At 33.8% G+C, this 23,305-nt stretch overlaps 1 protein-coding gene across 1 annotated transcript in view; it reads right to left on the reverse strand.

Annotated features, from left to right (window-relative positions):
* LOC149791392 (metal cation symporter ZIP14-like) overlaps positions 1-23,305 on the reverse strand; it is a 44,730-nt gene that overhangs the window by 18,073 nt on the left and 3,352 nt on the right. The window contains exons 2-6 of the mRNA XM_089969942.1: positions 17,754-18,435; positions 16,916-17,114; positions 15,466-15,635; positions 9,177-9,374; positions 3,976-4,078 (exon numbers count right to left, since the gene is read on the reverse strand). Coding sequence (XP_089826068.1) covers positions 3,976-4,078; positions 9,177-9,374; positions 15,466-15,635; positions 16,916-17,114; positions 17,754-18,410 — 1,327 coding nt within the window. The 5' untranslated portion in view covers positions 18,411-18,435. The remainder of the gene's footprint in view (positions 1-3,975; positions 4,079-9,176; positions 9,375-15,465; positions 15,636-16,915; positions 17,115-17,753; positions 18,436-23,305) is intronic.

Raw genomic sequence — 23,305 nt, forward strand, 5'->3', positions numbered from 1 at the left:
CTGAAATGCAAAATGAATATAAAATTAGATAACCAATGCATTTTTAAGACTATGGAGAGATGAAAATGCAAGAAACACAAAATTAATGACCAATGAAAACATAACTAAATAAGGCATTTTATTGTTTTCAAACTGCTGCTAAATTTGCATGACCGAAAGCCATTCCACATGATAATCCCAGAACAGATTTTTTATACTGAATTGCATACTGACAGACAGTTTGTCACACCTTATGGGCAGAAACATTATTCTAGGCAGACATATAAAAATAAGCAACAAAGACATCTTTACAATCATTATTTGAACACAATTAAATAAGGCAAAAAATTTGCAGACAAATACTATGCTACCACATTTGTACACTTCTGTAATTGCAGTTATACTTTATCATAAATTCAATGCTGTTATTTTTCATTTAATGCTTTTGCTATTTCAAAAAAGCAAACTTTTAATAAGACAAACAATAGTTTTCTTCCTTGAACCCTCTTGAAAACAGAAAACTTAACTTTGGTATATGCATTTCCATTTTGTTCCAAATATGCACAAATTAAAGGATACCTTGCAAGAAGGCAATAAAAACAAAATCTGAATGCATTTTTGAGACTATGAGTGGATAATTATGAGACAGCAGAGGAAATGCAAACTGAACTGGATGCAAATGGAATGCAAACATAGCACAAAATAAATTCGAACAAAATGCAAATTTGGTAACATTACCCATTTCAGGGCATGTAGTTGATTGCCACCAAAAGCAACCAGAACATCCTCCACCTTTTCCACTGCATGCTACAAGAAGACCTCAAATGTAAATAGCAGCTTGTCTGAACTTCCCTAAAGCCCATAGTTGTTATTTTATCTCATAATACCTTCATCAATATCACATCAACTTAATGAGGTATCTTTAATAGTAACAACATAAGCAGTTGTTTGAGGCTATTTAAACCCAATAATTTCTTGAATATTTTCATCAGAAAGTAGAAATATTAGAAAAGAGGCCCAAGCAGACCTAATATTACTCACCTGGGTGGCTGACATGTCAGCTTGCGATTGCAAATTCACGTAATGAAACTGAAGACCAAAAGATAACCTTCGAGTACATACATGCTAAATTGTATATTAATATTGGAGTGATTTATCTTATAAATGTCTTTATACAACCAGCATTGTTTCGTTGATGTCTCCAAACACAAGAAGACTTTGACACATTTAAGATCTTAGAAACTGTTTATAGTCCCTACCATTAGAGTACATACACTTACTTGTCAGTATGAGGGGAGTTACACAGTACAGCGTAAATTCATTCCTGGGTCTGTCTTACCTCTGCATGGGGCCTGCCCTGGAGTCATAACTTGGAACCACTAATATCAGCACCCAAAGGATTGCAGTAGCTCTGTGGTTAGGGGATTGAACATGTGACATGTGACCAGAAGGTTGTAGGTTTAAGTAGGACATGTGACTAGAAGGTTGTAGATTTAAGTCTCCAAATCCAATTAGCCTAAATCAACTACCAAATTTTGGCTATCCCCCTTTTTTTTTAGATCATGGGTTTCTTCACTCTTAGTAATTAAATTCTGAGTGTTTCAGGAGGAATCCATGTTGAGTGATTATATTTTTTGTAATAAAGTCATAAATGACAAAATATACATTAAAAATATATTTTGAGTAATCATACTGAATATATTAAATAATGCACAGTATTTGTGATAATATATGTATATCTATATTGTGTGACTTACCTTGGTTGATAACTGAATTAAGGGCCTACCTGACAAAAATCTTGTCATTTTGTAAACATAATTGATGTAGCTAATATTTCTAATATTGGAGGTAAATATATTTACTTGCATCTGAGTTTAGGGCATTAGTTTTTTACTTGGAAATTCCTGACCATGCTGACAACTTAAATGTTTCAGAAAGGAAGCTGAGTATCATCCTGGTTCTGTTATTGTCAATGCTTTTTATATTAATTTTGTTTACTTCAAAAAATTACATATTCCTATTTTAACATCAGTCTTTAGAGGAGTCAGTTTTAGTTGTGTTTCAGTTAATATTTGAGAGGATTTATTTATTTAAATTATTCACTGGAATTAGAAAGTGCTCTTTGATTTTCAAACTAAATCAGAATTTTGGGATTACTGTGAATTCATTCATTGACTTTATATCATTGTGATACATCAAGACTGTTGGCACATCAGCACATCTGAGGCTTTTGACACACCAAAATGTTCAATATTGGAATTTATTCAGAACACCACTGGAATTCATTTGGAACTCATATACTAGAACTTGTGATGGAACTTTTAAGACTATTTGGGATTTAATTCACAATACTTGTTAAAGTTTCACTTTTTATTCTACGAAAATAAATTATTTGTTGAAATTTACAGAACTTAATGGTTTTCATTCTTTCTTTTACTTAGTTTAAAACCATAAGTCTTAACATACATAAATAACAGGGTTTCCTGGATGAAGGTGTGTAAATGTTTTTTCAGATTTTATTAAAGGCAGCCATTTTTGATGACAGAATGGCATCATCTGTGAAAATCTTAGACGCTCTTTGTTAATTCAGACCCAAGTCTGTTTAGTAGTGTTCCAGATGCTGTTCAAGGTTTTTTATTTTTTTTAAATAACAACAGTCATATTTCATGGCAAATTAGCGTTATTTGTATAAATTTAAATGCCCTTCCCTGCCATGTACTTTTCAGTAAAATTTGATGAAATTCTGTTGATTGGTCACTGAGTTTAAGTTGTACGAAAATTTGTGGGGTATTTTTTTGTATTTTTATGGTGCACGAGCACAACTGAACAAACATGACCGTCATGCCAGGATGCTTACAAATTTGGTCAAATTCCACTGATCATCTTAACAAACATGACTTTCATGCCTGGATGCTTACAAATTTGGTCAAATTCCACTGATCATCTTAACAAACATGACCTTCATGCCAGGATGCTTACAAATTTGGTCAAATTCCACTGATCATCTTAACAAACATGACTTTCATGCCTGGATGCTTACAAATTTGGTCAAATTCCACTGATCATCTTAACAAAGATGACCTTCATGCCAAGATGCTTACAAATTTGGTCAAATTCCACTGATTAGCCTTTGCGAAGGACAATGTATGAAAGATGACAGAACCAAAGGTTCTCTTGTCCTTATGACGAGTTGAGCTGAACATTAAGCATGCAGTTATTTCATTGGTCATTAATGCACCATGAAGCGTTGAATTCAACACCAGTAATTTTATACGGCTCTACTAATTTCTTTTGGGCACATCTGTCTATGTCTATTTTTACTCTAGTAATGGCCAATAATGATAAAGGCAATGCAGACTTTAAGATGGCAGCTAATTTTCATTGTAAAATGTTTTTATTAATCAAAACATTTAAGGTATGTTACTGTCTGCTAAATTGCAATGCAAAGTCACAAAGGGTTTCTACCTTAATATATTTTCTAAACAAAATAAATGACAATATCTCAATTTTTAGTTGGAAAATACAAATAATATGGGGAAAAAAGAATTGTTATTATAATAAATGCTGGTTAATAATAAGTGAACACTACAGTTAAATGAGAGCATGGTCCTGAAAGGAAAATTCCATACTACAGCTCTTTTCAAGTCCACAAGATATTCAAACATGTAAATGTATGAGTTACTTGAGCACTTGATAAAACATCTATATAAATAATATTGGTGTCCATGGAAAAAATGATAATACAGTGCAGAAAACAAAAGTTAGGGTGGCAAAACTCAAAGCAAAAATGTTTATCTCTCTACTTTAGCACTATCTGTGCATCAAGTATGTGTGTGTCCACGTGCAATATTGGATGATAGAGGAAGCCAATGATTCCTGCCTTCAGGATTCTAGGTTCAATAATGGCTCCTAACCATGCATAATGAATGCATGCAACCATATTACTGAAAAATGCTAAATGTATTGCATATATTGCAGACCTGAAATGGTTCTTACATTTTCCATGAATTTCCATCACTGCATCATCACAATCATTTTGAGACAACTTTTCACCAATGCAATCCGAGTGTTTACTGCAATGAGCAGAAAACTTGGGTTTCTGAAATATGAATAATGATCACAATTACAGAGTGAATACTACCTCACAATTACAGAGTGAATACAAGCTTACAATTACAGAGTGAATACTACCTCACAATTACAGACTGAATACTACCTCACAATTACATACTGAATACTATCTCACATTTACAGACTGGGGGGCCCCGAGTGGCCGAGTGGTCTCAAGCGCTCACCGTTCCGGATCACTGCCATCTCACCTCTGTCTGCGTGGGTTCGAGTCCAAGGCTCGGCTAGCGTGGGTATGTGTGAAAGCCTGCCAGTAGCTTCTTGTGGGTCGGTGGTTCTTCCCTGGGTTTGCCAGGTTTCTTCCTCCACCAGTTATAATGGCCGCCATGTATAGCCTATCTTGTGCTGAAAAATGGCGTTAAACCCTAGAACAACAACAACAACAACATTCACAGACTGAATTACAATTACAGACTAAATACTACCTCAAAATTACAGAGTGAATACTAGCTCACAATTACAGAGTGAATACAAGCTTACAATTACAGAGTGAATACTACCTCACAATTACAGACTGAATACTACCTCACAATTACAGAGTGAATACTAGCTCACAATTACAGAGTGAATACAAGCTTACAATTACAGAGTGAATACTACCTCACAATTACAGACTGAATACTACCTCACAATTACAGACTGAATACTATCTCACATTTACAGACTGAATTACAATTACAGACTAAATACTACCTCACATTTACAGATTAAATAATACATCACAATTACAGAGTGAATACTACCTCACAATTACAGACTGAATACTACCTCACAATTACAGAGTGAATACAAGCTTACAATTACAGAGTGAATACTACCTCACAATTACAGACTGAATACTACCTCACAATTACAGAGTGAATACTAGCTCACAATTACAGAGTGAATACAAGCTTACAATTACAGAGTGAATACTACCTCACAATTACAGACTGAATACTACCTCACAATTACAGACTGAATACTATCTCACATTTACAGACTGAATTACAATTACAGACTAAATACTACCTCACATTTACAGATTAAATAATATATCACAATTACAGAGTGAATACTAGCTCACAATTACACAGTGAATGTTCCCTCACAATTACAGACTGAATAATACCTCACAATTACAGACCGAATACTACTTCACATTTACAGACTGAATATTACCTCACTGATAACCTCTGATGTACAGTGTATACCATAAAATCAGCTACTCTGTAAATCTGTATACTATGAAACACTATTTTATAGGTTTTCAATTTTGTGGATTGGGTAAAAAATACATATGTATGGGTACCTAATTTCATGGATCTATCATTTAAAAAAGAAGCAACAAAAAAAAAAAACAATCAGGGCATACATTTCCATTATAGATTATACAGACATTTCCAAGTACTTGCCAGCAAACAAATCTATCCATACTACAGTTATTAGGTTGATTAATCAAGTTATTTGTTGGTAACATCTGGCATAAATGCTAACTTCTTTTTCCACATTTAATACCACTCCTGTAATCTTAAATAATTAGATACTCGGTTTTCTTCAGGACCCCTCTCATGGCATAAAGTTCTCAACAAGAGATTAGGTGCATTAACAAAGCCAAAGATTGTCAACTTGCTGTATATGCAGATAAGTTGCAAATAAATGTAGATAAAAAGTAAAGATGTTAAAATCCTGTTTTTGTTATTGTTGTTATAGGGTTTAACGCCATTTTTCAGCACAAGATAGGCTATACATGGCGGCCAGTATTAATGGTGGAGGAAGAACCCGGGAAAACCCAGGAAAGAACCACCGACCCATGAGAAGCTACTGGCAAGCTTTCTCACATATCCATATTGGCCAAGCCCAAGACTCGAACCCATGCAGACAGAGGTGAGATGGCAGTGATCTGTGATGGAAAGTGCTTTAGACCACTCGGCCACTCGGGGCCCCTTAAAATCTTGTAACATGTACATAAAATTGTAAATAAACATACAAAATATGAAATCTTCAAAATATACAGTCAACACTTCTTTATACAATCACTCCGAAAGTCCCTTATTTTCTCTGGTGGTACACTATCATGAAGTTCATTAAACCTTTCCATCTCAAAAGATGGAAGTCAATACACTTGACAAGAATATGTACCCCTTTCAGGGTATGCATTCTGGCTGAGATTTGAGATTCATCTTTGGGATGTATGCACAAGTCAAATATGTGTGACCTGTACATTACTGGCACAATACCGACTCATCTTTGCAATTTTGTTCCATACAAAGAATATACATTCAAAGCCCTATCAGTTGTCATAAAATTTGATGGCAGATCTTAGTTTATGCAGATCACAGATGAGCAAGACTGGTGCATAGTTAAACACTTAACTTTTGAAAAAAGGAAAACACGATAGCAGACAACATGTATAGTGCTGAACTGAATAATATTGGCACCAAAGATCTGAAAGATAAACCGAACCATTACTTATTATCCTTGACTGTGCAACAAGTAATAAACCAGAGTAACTTCAATAGCTCACAACAGCAAATTCCTTATCGCTATGTATTGCACAATTCTGACACAGTATTATTTTAGATCCTTGACATGTCTCACACTCAATAGGGAGTGACTAAAGGGTCCTAACTTGAGACACACATGATAGATTTACTCACATGACAGATTTACTCGCATGACAGATTTATATTGTCCTGAATTATACCTTGAGATGTTAACTTGAAAATCACCCTAGAAGCTAAAGGCTGCTAACTGTACCATTTATCAATCTGTTCTTTCGAACAAAATATTTTGGGTGAAACAAAAAATAAGTGAGGTTAAAAAGAACACAATACAGCATTCCCTCATTTTCATTTCCTTCAATGTTGTACCATTATGGAACCCATTACCATAATTAAACCCTTGAATTAGCCCCAAAAAAATACAACTATGTGAGTTGAAGGAAAGCAACATATATCTTTATCAGTTTTTACTTATTAAAAGATTATTAACTGAATAATATTTAATGCACGAATATCTTAAAGTAAAAAATATATTTCATTTAGATAAACTCTTATGCAATATGCATGTCCACATTTCAAAATAACAAATATCATAAATACCATTCAAGTAATCCATTCAAGTAATTTTGCATTCAAATTTGAAAACATTTGCTCCTGAAAGAAAAATTGAGCCAAGTAGTTGTGCAGCAGCCTCATTTATTTATGCATAATATGACCTCAAACTGCTCTCCATTGATGGAGGTGAACAGTGCCATTGACCACACGTACCAAATGACCTCAGGACCACCCATTCTCAGTTATTATATGTCAATTTTGCACTGATATTTTAATAACACTGGTAGAATTCCTGCCTTAAAACTTACACAAAGAATATCTGCTTGTATCGAGTGAATAATAGATACATATATCACTGATTTTGTAAGAAGATATGTATCCATTATTCACTGGGAACAAGCAAATTTGTTTATTTATGCTCAAGCATATTGGCTAACTAAAGTGTAGAACAGACAGACGTAGCAAGTTTATTACGGTAGCTGTTTATTACTCATCTTTTGCTGTGTTTCATGTACATTCATAAAAAATATAAATGATGATATAATTCTCTTTCCTAATTCAAAAGCAAGCATATTCTTAGAGAAAAAAATTTAAAATTAAGTTCAGTGCGATTCAAACATGGCTTTTCTGTGTTACAGGTCGATATGTTCGTACTGCACAATGTTATTGACACATGGCATTGAAATTCTTTGGACATAATGGTATTGATGTTTACTGCACCATGTTACTGACACATGGCAAATGAAATTCTTTGGACATAATGGTATTGATGTTTACTGCAACATGTTATTGACACATGGCAAATGAAATTCTTTGGGCATATTGGCACTGATGTTTACTGCACCATGTTTTTGACACATGGCAAATGAAATTCTTTGGACATAATGGTACTGATGTTAACTGCACTATGTTATTGACACATGGTAAATGAAATTCTTTGGACATATTGGTACTGATGTTTAATGCACCATGTTTTTGACACATGGCAAATGAAATTCTTTGGACATATTGGTATTGATGTTTAATGCACCATGTTTTTGACACATGGCAAATGAAATTCTTTGGACATATTGGTATTGATGTTTAATGCACCATGTTTTTGACACATGGCAAATGAAATTCTTTGGACATATTGGTACTGATGTTTACTGCACCATGTTTTTGACACATGGCAAATGAAATTCTTTGGACATATTGGTATTGATGTTTAATGCCCCATGTTTTTGACACATGTAAATGAAATTCTTTGGACATAATGGTATTGATGTTTACTGCACCATGTTTTTGACACATGGCAAATGAAATTCTTTGGACATATTGGTACTGATGTTTACTGCACCATGTTATTGACATATGGCAATGAAATTCTTTGGACATATTGGTACTGATGTTTACTGCACCATGTTATTGACATAAGGCAAATGAAATTCTTTGGACATATTGGTACTGATGTTTACTGCACCATGTTATTGATACATGGCAAATTAAATTCTTTGGACATATTGGTACTGATGTTTACTGCAACAATTTATTGAGTGAAAACATAAAACTGATAGTTCTCTCCAATGAATTCTCAAAATTAATTCTCTTGAAGGGAAAATCTACTAATTAATAGCATATCCAAATGATAAAATTAAGTATTTTCCAAAAATAATTGTAAATCCTATGAAAAAATGAAGTAAAAACAACAGCAGGTACTTCTGCAAAAAAGTTGTGGTGGCAGTGGCATATGGAGAAAAGCAACAGCATCACTTAGAACAGTTCTGAAAATTGTAATCCGGCACATGGAGACAAAACCTGGTGAGCAGTTTTAGAGAACCTAATGTGTCAAAAACATCCTTCATACCAAGCATACATTTAAAATTAAAAAGATGTGATCATATGTCTTCTGTAAAACCAAAACTGAAAATATTACCAAGCTGACATTTGTATTAAATACAGAAAGAAAATGCTGATCATCAGATTGTTTTAGTAAATTCTACCTCACTACTATTATCAATGTAAGACATAAAAAGATGTGATCAAACAAACCGATTTCCTTTTCCTTTTCCTTTTGACATCAGTTAAAATTGTCAGGATTCTTTCAAGCAGGAAGAAGATAATAATCCCTGCCAGAGCACATAGCCCCTTCAGAACCCCATTGCTACCATGTGCATGCTCCTCTTGACCACCTGACCCCTCATATCCATGGTCACCATGATGGCTGTTGTCATGTCCTTCTTCAAGGGCCTGTGATTGACATCAAACAATGTATTAAGCTATGAATGAAATATTATGACCGCAATGAAAAACATCAATCCAAATATAAATATTTTATTGAATGCTTTCATGCCATATATGGTCTCTTTTACAAAAAGTTAAACAAGGTCACATAACTAGTTATTTAGAAATTTACCAAGGTGGAAGAATAGCAAAGTAACAGCAATAGGAAGAAGGGTATATACCAAAACTGAAGAAAATCAATGCTCTTGGTTTATTGTCTATATGACCAATTTCCAGACTTTATATTAATCAAAGTATTGAAAATACTGAAAGCTTAGTTGATTCAGATAGTACTGTATCACTAATTTTCATGGATTTCATTGTTTCCCTGAACCAAGAATTTACAGACTCAATGAAATTTTGCCCCACATAATAAAGAAGTCCCCCCCACCCACTTACACATTTTCTTACTGTGTTTCATTCTTAAGATCAATAAATCAAGCTGTTTGATAAATCAATGTCATTTTTGTAATATGGTAATAAAATATTAGCTTTTACATGTGTATGCTTCATTTTAACCCTTAAGCAATGAATGTACACATATATACACTATATGTCAGCTGTAATTTCCACTTACTCTACTAAACTGATAGATAGAGAGAAATGAGAAAGCAATCAAACACTAGTGTTACTAAAAATGAAAGAAAGAATAAATACCGACACCACCATTAATACATGAATATTAGATTTAATACTTTTTCAAAATCGATTCTTCATTCAAGTGAAACATTTGTTGAAAAGTCTAAATCCTCATGAAAACATGTCTCATTTTATCCATGGATGCTTAATCCCAGTGAACAAGAAAAGTGAAAAACTAGAATTATTGCCTGAAGCACAATTACTCATGAAATATAAGGTATGTACACCAGTTACAACAGAATACTGAAGCACACCCCCCACTGTTTTTCAGATAAAATCAATGAAAAAATATTGTGTCAATCTAGTCTGCAGGTCAAAAAAAGTTTGTCAGGTAAATAATCCTGATATTGTTGAATTAAACATGTCCAGCTTTCTCAGAGCCACAGATAATTAGAACAGAGCCACAGATAACTAGAACAGAGCCAAAGATAATTAAAACAGATCTTTCACACATTTTCATGTAAGCTGTAATTTTTTATTCAGCATAAATCAGCTTTAAGTTGTTTAAGTTGGTTTGTACATGAGGCAAGCTCAGATAAGGATGTGATTCCACTGACTTTCTGTTCAGTTACATCTTTGTATCATCTCTGCACTTTGACTGACTGAACACAACAATGTTGGCACTGCTTGCTTGCCTCTGAACACAAAAATGTTGACACTGCTTGTTTGCTTTCTGAACACAAAATATTGACACTGCTTGCTTGCTTGCTTGCCTCTGAACAAAAAAATGTTGACTCTGCTTGCTTGCTTCTGAACACAATAATATTGACACTGCTTCCTTGCTCGACTCTGAACACAAAAATCTTGACACTGCTTGACTTTGAATACAAAAATCTTGACACTGCTTGCAAACTGCACTGAGCATGGGATAGCTGGTTACATGTTTGGTTCACATGGGATAATGAAATAACCTGAATGGACAGACTCTGTTAATGCTATGGTTACCACTCTCTTAATGCCATGGTCATCAGAAGGTAATTGATGGTGCAATTTTATGACCAATGTTTAAGGAAGAGATCATATATATTAACTTTAATAACCAATTAGCTTAGTGTTGTTAGCTGTGTTGTCTACCTTTGATGTTGTATGTGAGTGATTCATCTTGATAGGTATTTCATTGGTGCATGTAAGGGTGGTAGTATTTTTTTAAATAATTGAAACTACCTCTGTTTGTTGTTGGCAGTTTTGTTCTTTTGTACTCTTTATCACAGGTGTTTAAAGAGATTATACCTACAAACAGCATTTTCACTAGAGTTGCACTACTACCATATCTCAAGCTGGCAAGGATGGAAAAAAGTCAATACAAGGCCAAATTTTACCAGTACAAATGCTAATCAACCAATCTCATCGATGTATGGTTTATCACTTGCACTGAGTAGAGAAAATTAAGTTGTAAACAATACGTTTGAGGAAGAAAATGAAATGAAGGAGTTTCTGACCTTTACAAGAGCTGCGTTCATAATGGACAACATCACAAGTCAACACCATGACATTTTTCATTCCGCACAGCATCGTAACTTTTATCTTATCATTCTATAAGTCAGTAAATTGTAGCTAAAAGCACCTAATTCATTTCACATGAACCATTTAAAACAAATCAGGCACATACAGCTACATTAAAGGATGCTGACATGGAACTTTACTGACTTACAGATAGGATAAAATTTGTGATGCTCTCTGGAACAAACTATAGTGTAATCCTATTCCAATATCATCACTGTCAGGCACAAATGTAATCCACACAAAATGAACAACTCTGGTTCAGATTTCACTTAATAAGCAAATAGTTTTTCCAAACACCACATTTATGAGCCTGATTGTGAGTGAATGCCTTCAATTTCAGCATGGCTAGATCACCTATACATAGAAACCAGCACGATATGCATGACAGAATTCAAATGACACACAAGAAATACCTGACACTGCTTTTTAATACATATAAAAAGGAACAGAGGAGTGAAGCAATTTGCAGCCTATGATTTAGCGATACAAAAGGGAAAGGGATAAAACTTTAGACTTTACTCAAATTTTGTTTCCCTATATGCAAAGTTTAAGCCTTCAGTTTGATGGTCTTGTGATATGTCTTTGTGAGCTACGCTCCTCTGTTCCATTTTAGATCTTAAAAAAACAGTGTCAGGTATTTCTTGTGTGTCATTTGACAGCTGTCATGCATATAGTTTTAGGATTTTCACTTAGTTTCAAATCCTGAATCACCTGTTTAAACGTGTCTGTCACAAGATCAGCTTTTGTCCTGAAATTAGTACTCTCCTTTATTGATTTGTTTCCAATTTCAATTGTTTTTTTTTTAATGCTGGCAGACCTCAGTTTCACTGACACCATCTTTAGTCAAATCACTAGAATGAACTGATTATCCTGAGGATTTGTTGCTTCGCTGTTTTTGTGAATACAGACAGAAACATTTGCACTCTGACTGTTATTAGAAGTATTATTGTTGATATGATGGAAAGGTTTAGAAGTTTTAACAGACATTGTCATTAAAGATACTGTCTAGCCACCAGCCTCCGCATCCCACCACTGGTCTCAGTTATCACCACTAGTCTCAGTTATCACCACTAGCCTCAGCATCAAACATGTGCCCTCCTAACTTTTTGTAACCAATCAGAATTTAGAACATGACATGCAGGAAATATGTAATGTGATTCAAAACTACACAATGAAAACACAGCTGAGTGGCAGCTGGACTATTTACATTTAATTTTTAAAAATTCAACAATAACACATTCTTCGTGAAAGAATATGAACAGTTATTTGTCATGACTGCCAGCATACACTATCTGCGTCCCTGGAAAAGTGTGAAAGACAGTGGAGAGGAGACAAAAAGTTGTCTGCTTGCAGAGATAAAAGTCAGACTCAAGTCATCTCCACTTGGATTCTAGAAGCCACTGATCCATGATTTTTCAACTTGAAGAAAGCAATTATCATTTGTCTGCACTCAGATTCCCTTGCTTTCTGCATGACCTTAGGAGAAAAATATGCACATGAAGACAATTCAAGTACAGTGAAAGGTTTCTACAGCTTTCTGATCTGGAATTGAGGGGATGAAAAATTGGGATCTTGACATTCCACCTCATTGCAGAGGTTCACATGGTACCAGACAAAGACCGAAAATTATGTGACAATACATCTATTTCATCCACTCGACAAAAGATTTGTCTGCATAATTAAATTGCATACAGTTAGCAACATCCAAATAAATCATTACCAAACAGTGTCATCACGTAAATGGAGGCGTATTACTTTAGAAGAAAGTCGGTTATTCTATTCAACAACATTGGGAAGTGGAGAGGGGGACTTGCAGAACAATTTTACATAGAAAGGACTCAAAGAATGTCATAACTGATAGGCATGTTATTTACCAGCAGTGGGAAAATGGAGCAAATGGAAAGAGAATTACATATGTACCAAGATTTAAATAAATGACGTTTTTGAATGGTTTTGCTATGTGTATGACAACATTACCCGCTCGCATATCATGCTTACTCCAAGAATAAGATTAATGTATATTCAGTTGAAACAGGTCTATTCATACAAGAAGAAGAAGAATAATAATTTTAATAATTAATGTTACTTTCAAATGAAGATATTAAATGCTTTGAAGTATGTAGCTTTCTTAATTTGTACATTACATACACTTCTCACAAAAAATGTAGTACCCCCCTGGAAAAGCCACCCATCTGATAAGGCCACTTTCCCAATGCACAAGGGGTGACGGTATAAAAGGGACCACTGTATTACATGCCAGAATTACAATTCACAGCAAGTATAAATAAGATCTGCGCCTGGTCAAAATTCTTGTCACAAGGGACGAAATCGATATGGATTTGAATCAGAATACAAACACAAAATATATCAAAAAATTATTTATATTCATTACTCATTTTAACTAGTCTACCTGTGTAACTTTTGCTGAATGATCACAATCTGGAAAGAACATAGTCTGGTGCTCAGAGTGCTGTATCACATTAGTCTCATATTTTTCTTTTAAAATTTGTAAAGTGGTGTTGATTTGTCCTTTTTTTCCCAGATCTGACATGTTTTGAAGTTTGAAAAGATCCATCTGCTGTAACATTTTCCATCAGATAACATTAACAACTCATACCGTCAAGCATTTCACTTAACATCTGGTGCCATTTTCTTTAAAAGTACAGGCTGATTCACTAACTTGCTTATCAGTGAAATGAATCTGTGAGTCAAAGTTCACATTTGAAGAAACCCATCTGTTTTCTTGGAAATGGGTCATACACAGTTGCTATAATATCAAACAAGGAAAATACTCTTATGCTATTCATACACATCAGTCACATTTTTAAGAATATTCTCAAATTTATATGAGTGGAATTAAAGAGATAATAAAAATTACAAAAACAAAATTTTACTGAATTATTTTTATTTTACTTTTTACTGTACAAAATTCTGTAATCTATATACAATCTGGTGTAAGACATAATTTGATGGGGGGAAAAAGTAATGATTATGCCAAAAGCATATTAGTTGGTATGTACGGAAAGGCCCATCACGAGAGTGTGCTGAACACAGATGACTTACAGGATCTGGGGCCTGGGGCAAATTACTCAAAACAAGGGGAGACCACTGTGGTAAGACCTCAATCTTGGCAAGCAAATTTGGCATTACTGTTGCTAAAACAAGTCAAAAGTGGCAAGCAAATATGGCATTCTTGTTGCTAAAACAAGTCAAAAGACACTATTAAGCTCATTCTTCAACTTCAAATGACCAGATTTTTTGAAGCAGTATTATTTTAAGTAATCTGACCAGGTCATGTATTTAAAGAAGAAAAAAACTGGACAGTAGCTACATGGATTTGGCAAATTCACAATATGTCAAATCTCATACCTGATTGTATGATCATGGCACATAAAATGATCCAAGACTGGTCAGAAAAGTCACATGATCACTCATTTGATTATGATTTTCAATAACTGATTATAAACTTAAGTTTTCTTCTTTGGAAAATTGTGTTCTTACACTTTTAATTCTAACTTCTTTTGTGCATCCCAGCCCATTTTGTAGGTCACTGACACCCATATGAAACACCATTTGACACCAATATCAATACTTACCATCTAACACCAATATTAGACAATCATTATGTTTCAAGATAACCTGATGACCGTGACAATTCCTTGAATTCAGGGAAACAAAGCATTGTTTTCAAGTATGCAATAAAAATATTTTCCCAGGAAAATATAAAAGTATAAAAAATACTATTGCTAATTTATTAAAATCAATGCTTGATTGGTAAGAACCAATCATCAATCATTCATTTCAACCAATACAGTGTATATTATCACAGCAAACTAACAAAGTATGGACATTACAAAGCAATTAATGGGGGTTCATTATAAACATAATTTACTGTACACGATGAATCAAAACTTACATGTGGTAAAAGATGTAACAGGGCATCGCCTGAGAGTGCTCCAACAGCGAGTGCCACAAGAAACTGCTGTAAGTGGTTATAGAAAACCTTCTGCATGAATGGAACAATTGCAATGCCAAGCACACTAATGAGGGATATTACCAGGACCGTTAACACACTGAATCCCCACACTGAAATTAGAAGAAATTTTTACAGTAACTGTCAAAATGAAAAGTATATACTTGCTAATATGTAAGTCCAACTGCAAACAACATAAACCCTGATATACCATCATACAATGTACCAGCAGATCATGGTCTACACCATTTGTTCCCGATTAATCCTACAAAACTGCACATTTCCAGATCTGCCAGTACTTACCCATGCATTTGGAAAAATGTCAGTCCTTCTGGCCGACGACTAATCCTCTGTTCAAACATTATAATTAACTAACATTGTGGGTATGCAACAATGTAAACATCTTAAACCTACAGATCCTATCAAAGGTGAAAGTTGAAAAATCATCAGTTTATGCTAGATACCTCTTTTGGCTAAAAATGAAAAAACGAAATCGAAATTGGTTAATTTGCCCAAATTAGAATGATCACAGTTACAATATATTTTTCCATGTCTACTAAGAATAAATGACAACCAAGAAAACAAAACAACTGAAATTTTTTCTTCTCGCTTTTGTCACTTTTAGGGTGGGGCCATGGCTTCATGAAGTAGGTCTAGTTTACATCTGCTTTTGAGTTGGGTGAGTGAATTTTCAACTGACACAAATTTTCTTATACAAATGCACACCTGACAAAGACAGTAGAGACTCTGATCTCCTAGCTGCCAGATATCTATCTAAAGCCTGTGACTATTCTGGAATGAGTGATTGCAGGATTCACATGAATTTCTCACAAACGATATCAAATAAATGCACAAAAATTGTGCATATAGCTCTCTGTAAGATCCTGAAAATCAATGTCCAGAACCACATTTCTCCTAAAAAGGAGATTCCAGTATATAGAAAACTAGATATTATGAAAACTAAGCATTTTGAAAAAGGCCATGGAAGCAGGGACGCTCATTAATGACCGCTCAAGCATATTATATTGGCAAACACCTACTTTTGTTAAATCTCCTATGTATTTACAAAATTCAATTTTCTTTTTTTTTAAATGCTTGGGGAACATTTTGCTCTGTATCTTCAGTTCTACAACAGACTATAATGCAAGACTGAAGTCCATACTATACACATTTCAATGGGCAAAAACATTAGGTTTAATACAGTCCTGATGCAAGCTGGAGATAAAACTACACATTTCAATGGGTTTAAAACACAAGTTGCCACAGGAGAGACAGATAACTGGAAGAATAGATAAACTATATATATGTATACATGCATACACTCATGACAGCTGCTGCAAAAGTTGCAATGTATAGTTTATAAGGTTATGTGTACTAACAGACTAAAACACACCTTTTCCAGCAATAATATTAGCATTCCGAGTGGAGGTCACCATGTCATGATCATGATCAGGTAACCCATCAGCCACACCTGTACAGTAACCAGAATCCAACTGGTATATTAAAGCAGGACAGATGTTGATAAAGTGTGCATGACTGATTTCAGGGTCTTTAAAATGGAAAATTTTGAGAATCTCTTCAGGTGTCAAACACTGTAAAAGAAACAAGACAAAAAATTATTTTCATGGATATCAAAAAAGTGGAAATGTTCAGACTAAAAATTAATAATATCAAAAGCTTTAAATTGATTTTTCCTCAGATACTACATCATTAATTGAAGACAAAAAGCTGACTGTGGCCTGCATACCAAGTCTGTCCCCAAGCTTTAAAATGATTTTTCCTCAGATACTACTTCATTAATTGAAGACAGTAGGCTGACTGAGGCCTGCCAAGTCTGTCCCCAGGCTTCAATAATAAGGGCAAGTAAAAATGTTTAACAGCAAGGTATGGATAGACATGTATATCTATAGACAGACACTGACTTGAGAATGATGAAACTGTAATTAAAACAAATCCTTCCTTTATATAGCAGGAGGTAATATTATCTAGAATATTTGTAAAGATTCTACAACTGCCAGCATCTCATGCAAATCAATTGTGATAATATTTGTATATTTTTCTTTTATCTCTGTACATTCTGAGCCTAGCATTCTGTTATCTCTACAGATTTGGAGCCTAGCATTGTTATCTCCATAAAGTCTGAGTCTAGCATTGTTATCTCCATAAAGTCTGAGTCTAGCATTGTTATCTCCATAGATTCTGAGCAAAGTCTCTCAACTAAGCATACTAACCTTGTGGATTTCAATACCATCTGCATGCAAATGATTGAATTCAGTCACACTCTTGTGATTGTGATTGTGACCGGAGTGCTGATCTACAGAACGATCTGCATGTGTATGGTTGTTCTGACTTTGGTTCCCATGATTCCCATGATGACTGCTATTTGTCAAATCACTGTTCTTGGTCAGAGTGTTATTTAGTTTTAAAGCTGCACTGAAGTATGCATTTTTTTCACTTTCTGAATGAGATTCCTTAATATGACTGTCATGACCTTTCTCTGTATGTGATATACTGTTATGATTGTGACCTTCAGAGTCAAGGTCATCTCCATGGCTGTTATCATAATCGGAACGATTGAATTTTGAACTGAAACAACCACCTCTTTGCAAAACTGCACTGATATGCTCTACAAATTCTCTAAACTCTTCAAGGGTCATCTTATTGCCTTGACCATGTTTAGTAAATATCTCTGATAAAAACATATCTCTTCTCTTCTGAGGTATGGAAGTCTGCTCCAATAAATCTTTTGTTAAATTCTTTAGACTTGAATTGAAGCCATTTCCTGGCTCAAGTTCTGCTGCATGTGTATGTGTATGATAATAAAGGAATGTACACCAAAAGGTCATCGTAAGGCAATGTATGAAAATTTTGTTAACTTGAATAATCATCTTGATTTAACTTGTCACCTTGTTTCTGAAATAAAGAAAACATTGGAAGTTAGTCAGATGGCTAATAAAATCCAACATGTTATCGATGTGACCTAAATTAAAATTTACACTATTAAAGTATTGAATCAAATCTTCTCATAATTATCTATGAGATAAATTTTCTTGATATCGGTGAAGCAATGATCTTAAGCTATTTGAGAAAGTCAAACCCCATCATCATGCTGCTCCAACGTGAAGTCTCATTTTATCTGTGTTTAAATTAAATCCATGGTAACTCATTTAACAGCACTGGACTCCTAATCCAAGGGTTGCAAGACTGACCCCTGCCCAGGTCAGCTGCCTTGGTGTGTCCCTGGAAAAGACACTTAGCTTTCTTTTCCTCACCATGATGTAGCCAATAAAGTGTTAGAAGTGGTTAAAACCAACAGAAAAAAATGATCTGCAATAGCCACATAGTCCAACATCTTACAGTGTATAAGAACAAAAAAGGAATTACTGTGTACAACTAAAAATAAAGGAATCATTACAGTGTACAACTAAAAAAAGGAATCATTACCATGTACAGCTAAAAATAATGGAATCATTACTGTCTACAACTAAAAGTAAAGGAATCATTACCATGTACAACTAAAAATAAAGGAATCTTTACCGTGTACAACTAAAAATAAAGGAATCATTACCGTGTACAGTTAAAAATAAAGGAATCATTACCATGTACAACTAAAAATAAAGGAATCATTACCATGTACAACTAAAAATAAAGGAATCATTACCGTGTACAAATAAAAATAAAGGAATCATTACCATGTACAACTAAAACTAAAGGAATCATTACCATGTACAACTAAAAATAAAGGAATCATTACTGTGTACAACTAAAAAGAAAGGAATCATTACCGTGTACAGTTAAAAATAATGAATCATTACCGTGTACAACTAAAAATAAAGGAATCATTACCGTGTACAGTTAAAAATAATGAATCATTACCGTGTACAACTAAAACTAAAGGAATCATTACCGTGTACAGTTACAAATAAAGGAATCATTATCTATGAATAATATGACATCAAAATTGACCTCATCTGCTTGCTCTGACATTGGATCCAGTTACAAACATCACATACATACAATGTGCCCGTTGATATAAAGTGCATGAGTATATACAGTGCATGAGTACATACAGCACATGAGTACATACAATGCACGAGTATAGACAGTGCTGCTAAAGAAGCTTTGTGACTCCACCGATGCTAATTAGACCTCTGAGATACATCACTTTAAAATTAAAGTCAACAATGAAAATATCATGTAGCAATGGTCCCCTTTTTGTTGATTGACTTCACCTTTCCTTTAACCAGAAAGTACAATTTTTTTACCACGGAGCACTACTGAAATAACTTTAAAAATGACCTGCATCTAAGTTGTGGACTGATATAGAGATATAATGATAGACGGATGAATGGATACACATGGATGCCAAACTCATCACTGTGTCGAACTTCCACCAATTTTATTCAATAATTAAATACTAACTGTATTATTATTATTATTATTATTATTATTATTATTATTATTATTTTTTAAGTATTAAAGTTTTAATTACTTGTGAGACAAACCATCTTTGTTGGTATTACAAGCCATTCCAAAATTCTAAAAATTTATTTGATGTTCTTAAATAGTAAATTATTATCAAGGATGCTAAAATGAAAAAATATTTAGGGCCAAAGTAGTTCATGAAATGTACATATCATCCCAGATGCAATTACTGTGCATTATCAGGTACACCGAATACAGAATTAGGTTGTTTTATTATGACCCTATTTTACCTTTCAGGAATAACAGTTAGGACTCTGGAAAAAGATAGACTTTCATGCACAGTAGATAGAAAAAATGTTCACAATATATGATAAAAAAAATTTCAAATGTACAAAAATGAGCACTTTTATCTGTTCTATACTGTACCTGTGAGGAAGTAAACGCAATATACAATGTTATCTTTAAGTGCCAATCAACATTCTACCTCCTTTCCAAGGACATACAAACTGATATTGATTTTGAGAAAACAGAATGTTTTGCAAAAGAATGCCAAAAAGATGTAGTAATACAATTCAAGAACTGGGAAAAGAAAATAAGCTTTTTCCATCTGACAAATTTTATATGCATTTAAGAGGAAATAGTTGCAACAGATAGGTGTCATTTATATTCAAGTAACAGAACAAAGAAGAAGCACAGTATGTGTAAGTGGAGCCCCACAATACATAAAATACTGTCAAATGTGTGACCTTGACTTCATGGTAAAAAGATTGAGGAAACATGTACGAAAAAAACCTAGCAAGAGGTTTAGGAAATATAAGCAAATGAAGAAAGTGTAATGAAAACTAAAACTTAAATTTTCAATGACTGTAACCTTGACCACAAGGGAATGTGAAGATCAGTTACAATGAATATGTAGATAAGTATCCTATTTATTTATTTCATGTAGACTCTCTAAATATGCATAAAGAAATTTATAAATTTATTCAAATTGTGCAAAACAATTTTATTTTAAGCATTTATTCCAAAGCTGTCAGCGAAGTGCTCCACCCAAAAGTACAATCCATGTTATATGATGGCACATTTGATTATCATTTTATTCAAGTTCATAATGTTTGTGCACATTTAAAATGATAGCACATGTACTTAATTGCCTGTGGGAACAATCACTCAAACAGAACCATGAATGTATGATCAAATACACCTTGAAGCAGTCAATGTCACACAGTAACTTGATGCAGCCCTGACTAGGATCCTGATTTGAACTCTGTCTCAGAGTGCAAGCACTGTGTTTTGTTCACAAAAAACCTGTCCATTAAGTTTTTTCAAATGCAGTTAGTTGCAAACCAGTGGGTAAAATTTATTAATTTTTTATCCATACCTCAAAAATGGCAGAATAGCTTTTGTACAAATTACCTGCATGCTACATCATACAGCAATAACATTACTTATTACAAATTGACAGCAATATGCTTTATGACAATGATAGGAAAATATATATTTGAATAATACACTGTATATCAAGTAAAACTATATTTGAAACAATTTTTCCATACAATAAGCAACCTAAAATAGCTAAGTTGTGCACAGTTGTGGCATCCCCCACCCAACCCCACCCCCATACACAAGGTATTTACAAGTTAATAACATATATATGAACATATCAGCATTTACATACATACATACATACATACATACATACTTACATACATACATAGTGAAGGTAGATAAAATGGGACCAGCAAAATCAACAATACAGCTTAAGATAAAGTTGATGATAGCAACAACAATAATATTAAATATTATTTATACAATTTTCTACTAATATGTATTATTATTATCACAAGTGTACAATATCTCTGTTGAACACATACAAACTATTATAGATTTGAACTTTGACTCTAATGAGATAAAAATCAATAAATAAACTCCTGAAAGGATTTTAGACTTTATTTTCAGTGGTTTGAATGGTTGTTGTACCATATTCATACACTATAAAACAATACTTTACACAGCTGATACAGTGACAATAGACAATAAAAACTGTCATTGATTTTGTTTGAACAGCAGTGAAATCATTTCATTATGCATTCTAAAACTTAATACACAATATGCAAAATTTCATGTGAAAAAATTTATTTATTCCCAAACTATGATCAATGTATATGCTAGTAACTGTATTTGTTAAGCTCAAAATTATATTTCAATGATAATGTGTTTACCCTACGGTGTTATTAATCTCTAGACTTCAGAAAAGCCCTTGTCCAAAAAAGAGCACAGCAGATATAGCCTGCTGGCTATTCAATTACACAGTGGTCTATTTTTAACCTTGGTAATAATTAGTACAACCAATATTTACTGGTAGATAAATCAATAACAAAATATATCCTTGAATGAACCTGACTTAACTGGTTATGCTATAACAAATTCTACAAAGGTGCAACAGCAGGAAGTATCACATAGTCATTAAGAATGTAAACAAATAAAGATTCCTAACTTCTTCTATTGCTGAAAGATAGGGGAGGTGGGGGGTCTTTTAAGTATGTGTCTATTTCACGTACTAGCCATCAAAATAACAGTAAGATATTTGACATGTTGCCTAGAACAAAAGTAACAAATGTAACCAATCATTTAGATGTTTAATTTGTAGCAAAATATTTTATGCATCAATATGTCAATGAATTGTCTCACTCTTCAGAGCTGAATCAGGGGTGGTGTGGGACCTGGGTAACCCTCCCCCCAGCTAAAAACACAAACATACAGTCACTTGTCACTTTCAATTTGCCTATGCCTTTATTCTTGCATATGTTTATTGGGTATTATTAAAAAAATTGAAACTTCCCCCAAACCTGACCCAATCCAGCCCTGCCCTTAGCATTTACATTCAATATTGTGACATATCTATATGTAGGAATATTGCGATGTATCTATATGTAGGAATTCTGAGCTTTTAAATGACATACGTGTTTAATAGGAGTTTTATGCTATTTATATTTTCAAGAACATTTTTTGACGTGTTGGTAGACTTTACTCCCACCTCCCTCTGGAGTTTAATAGTGAAGGTTTTCTAAAGGTTATTAGCTAGACCAAGCATTTGGGGAGAAGAATGTAGTGACAGAGTTAAAGTTAGTTATAGTCGGAATTTGATTAAAAGGGTTACAACTAAAGTCAGATGGTTAAAGTGATATTACAGTAAGGTCATGCAGTTACTTCTCTAGCTAGTTACAGTCGGAATTTGATTAAACGGGTTACAACTAAAAAGTCAGACGGTCAAAGTGATATTACAATAAGGTCATGCAGTTACTTCTCTAGCTAGTTACAGTCGGAATTTGATTAAAAGGGTTACAACTAAAGTCAGACG

This window comes from Sinohyriopsis cumingii, chromosome 9 (assembly GCF_028554795.1).
Source record: "Sinohyriopsis cumingii isolate HCF-2022 chromosome 9, ASM2855479v2, whole genome shotgun sequence".
NCBI lineage: Eukaryota > Metazoa > Mollusca > Bivalvia > Unionida > Unionidae > Sinohyriopsis > Sinohyriopsis cumingii.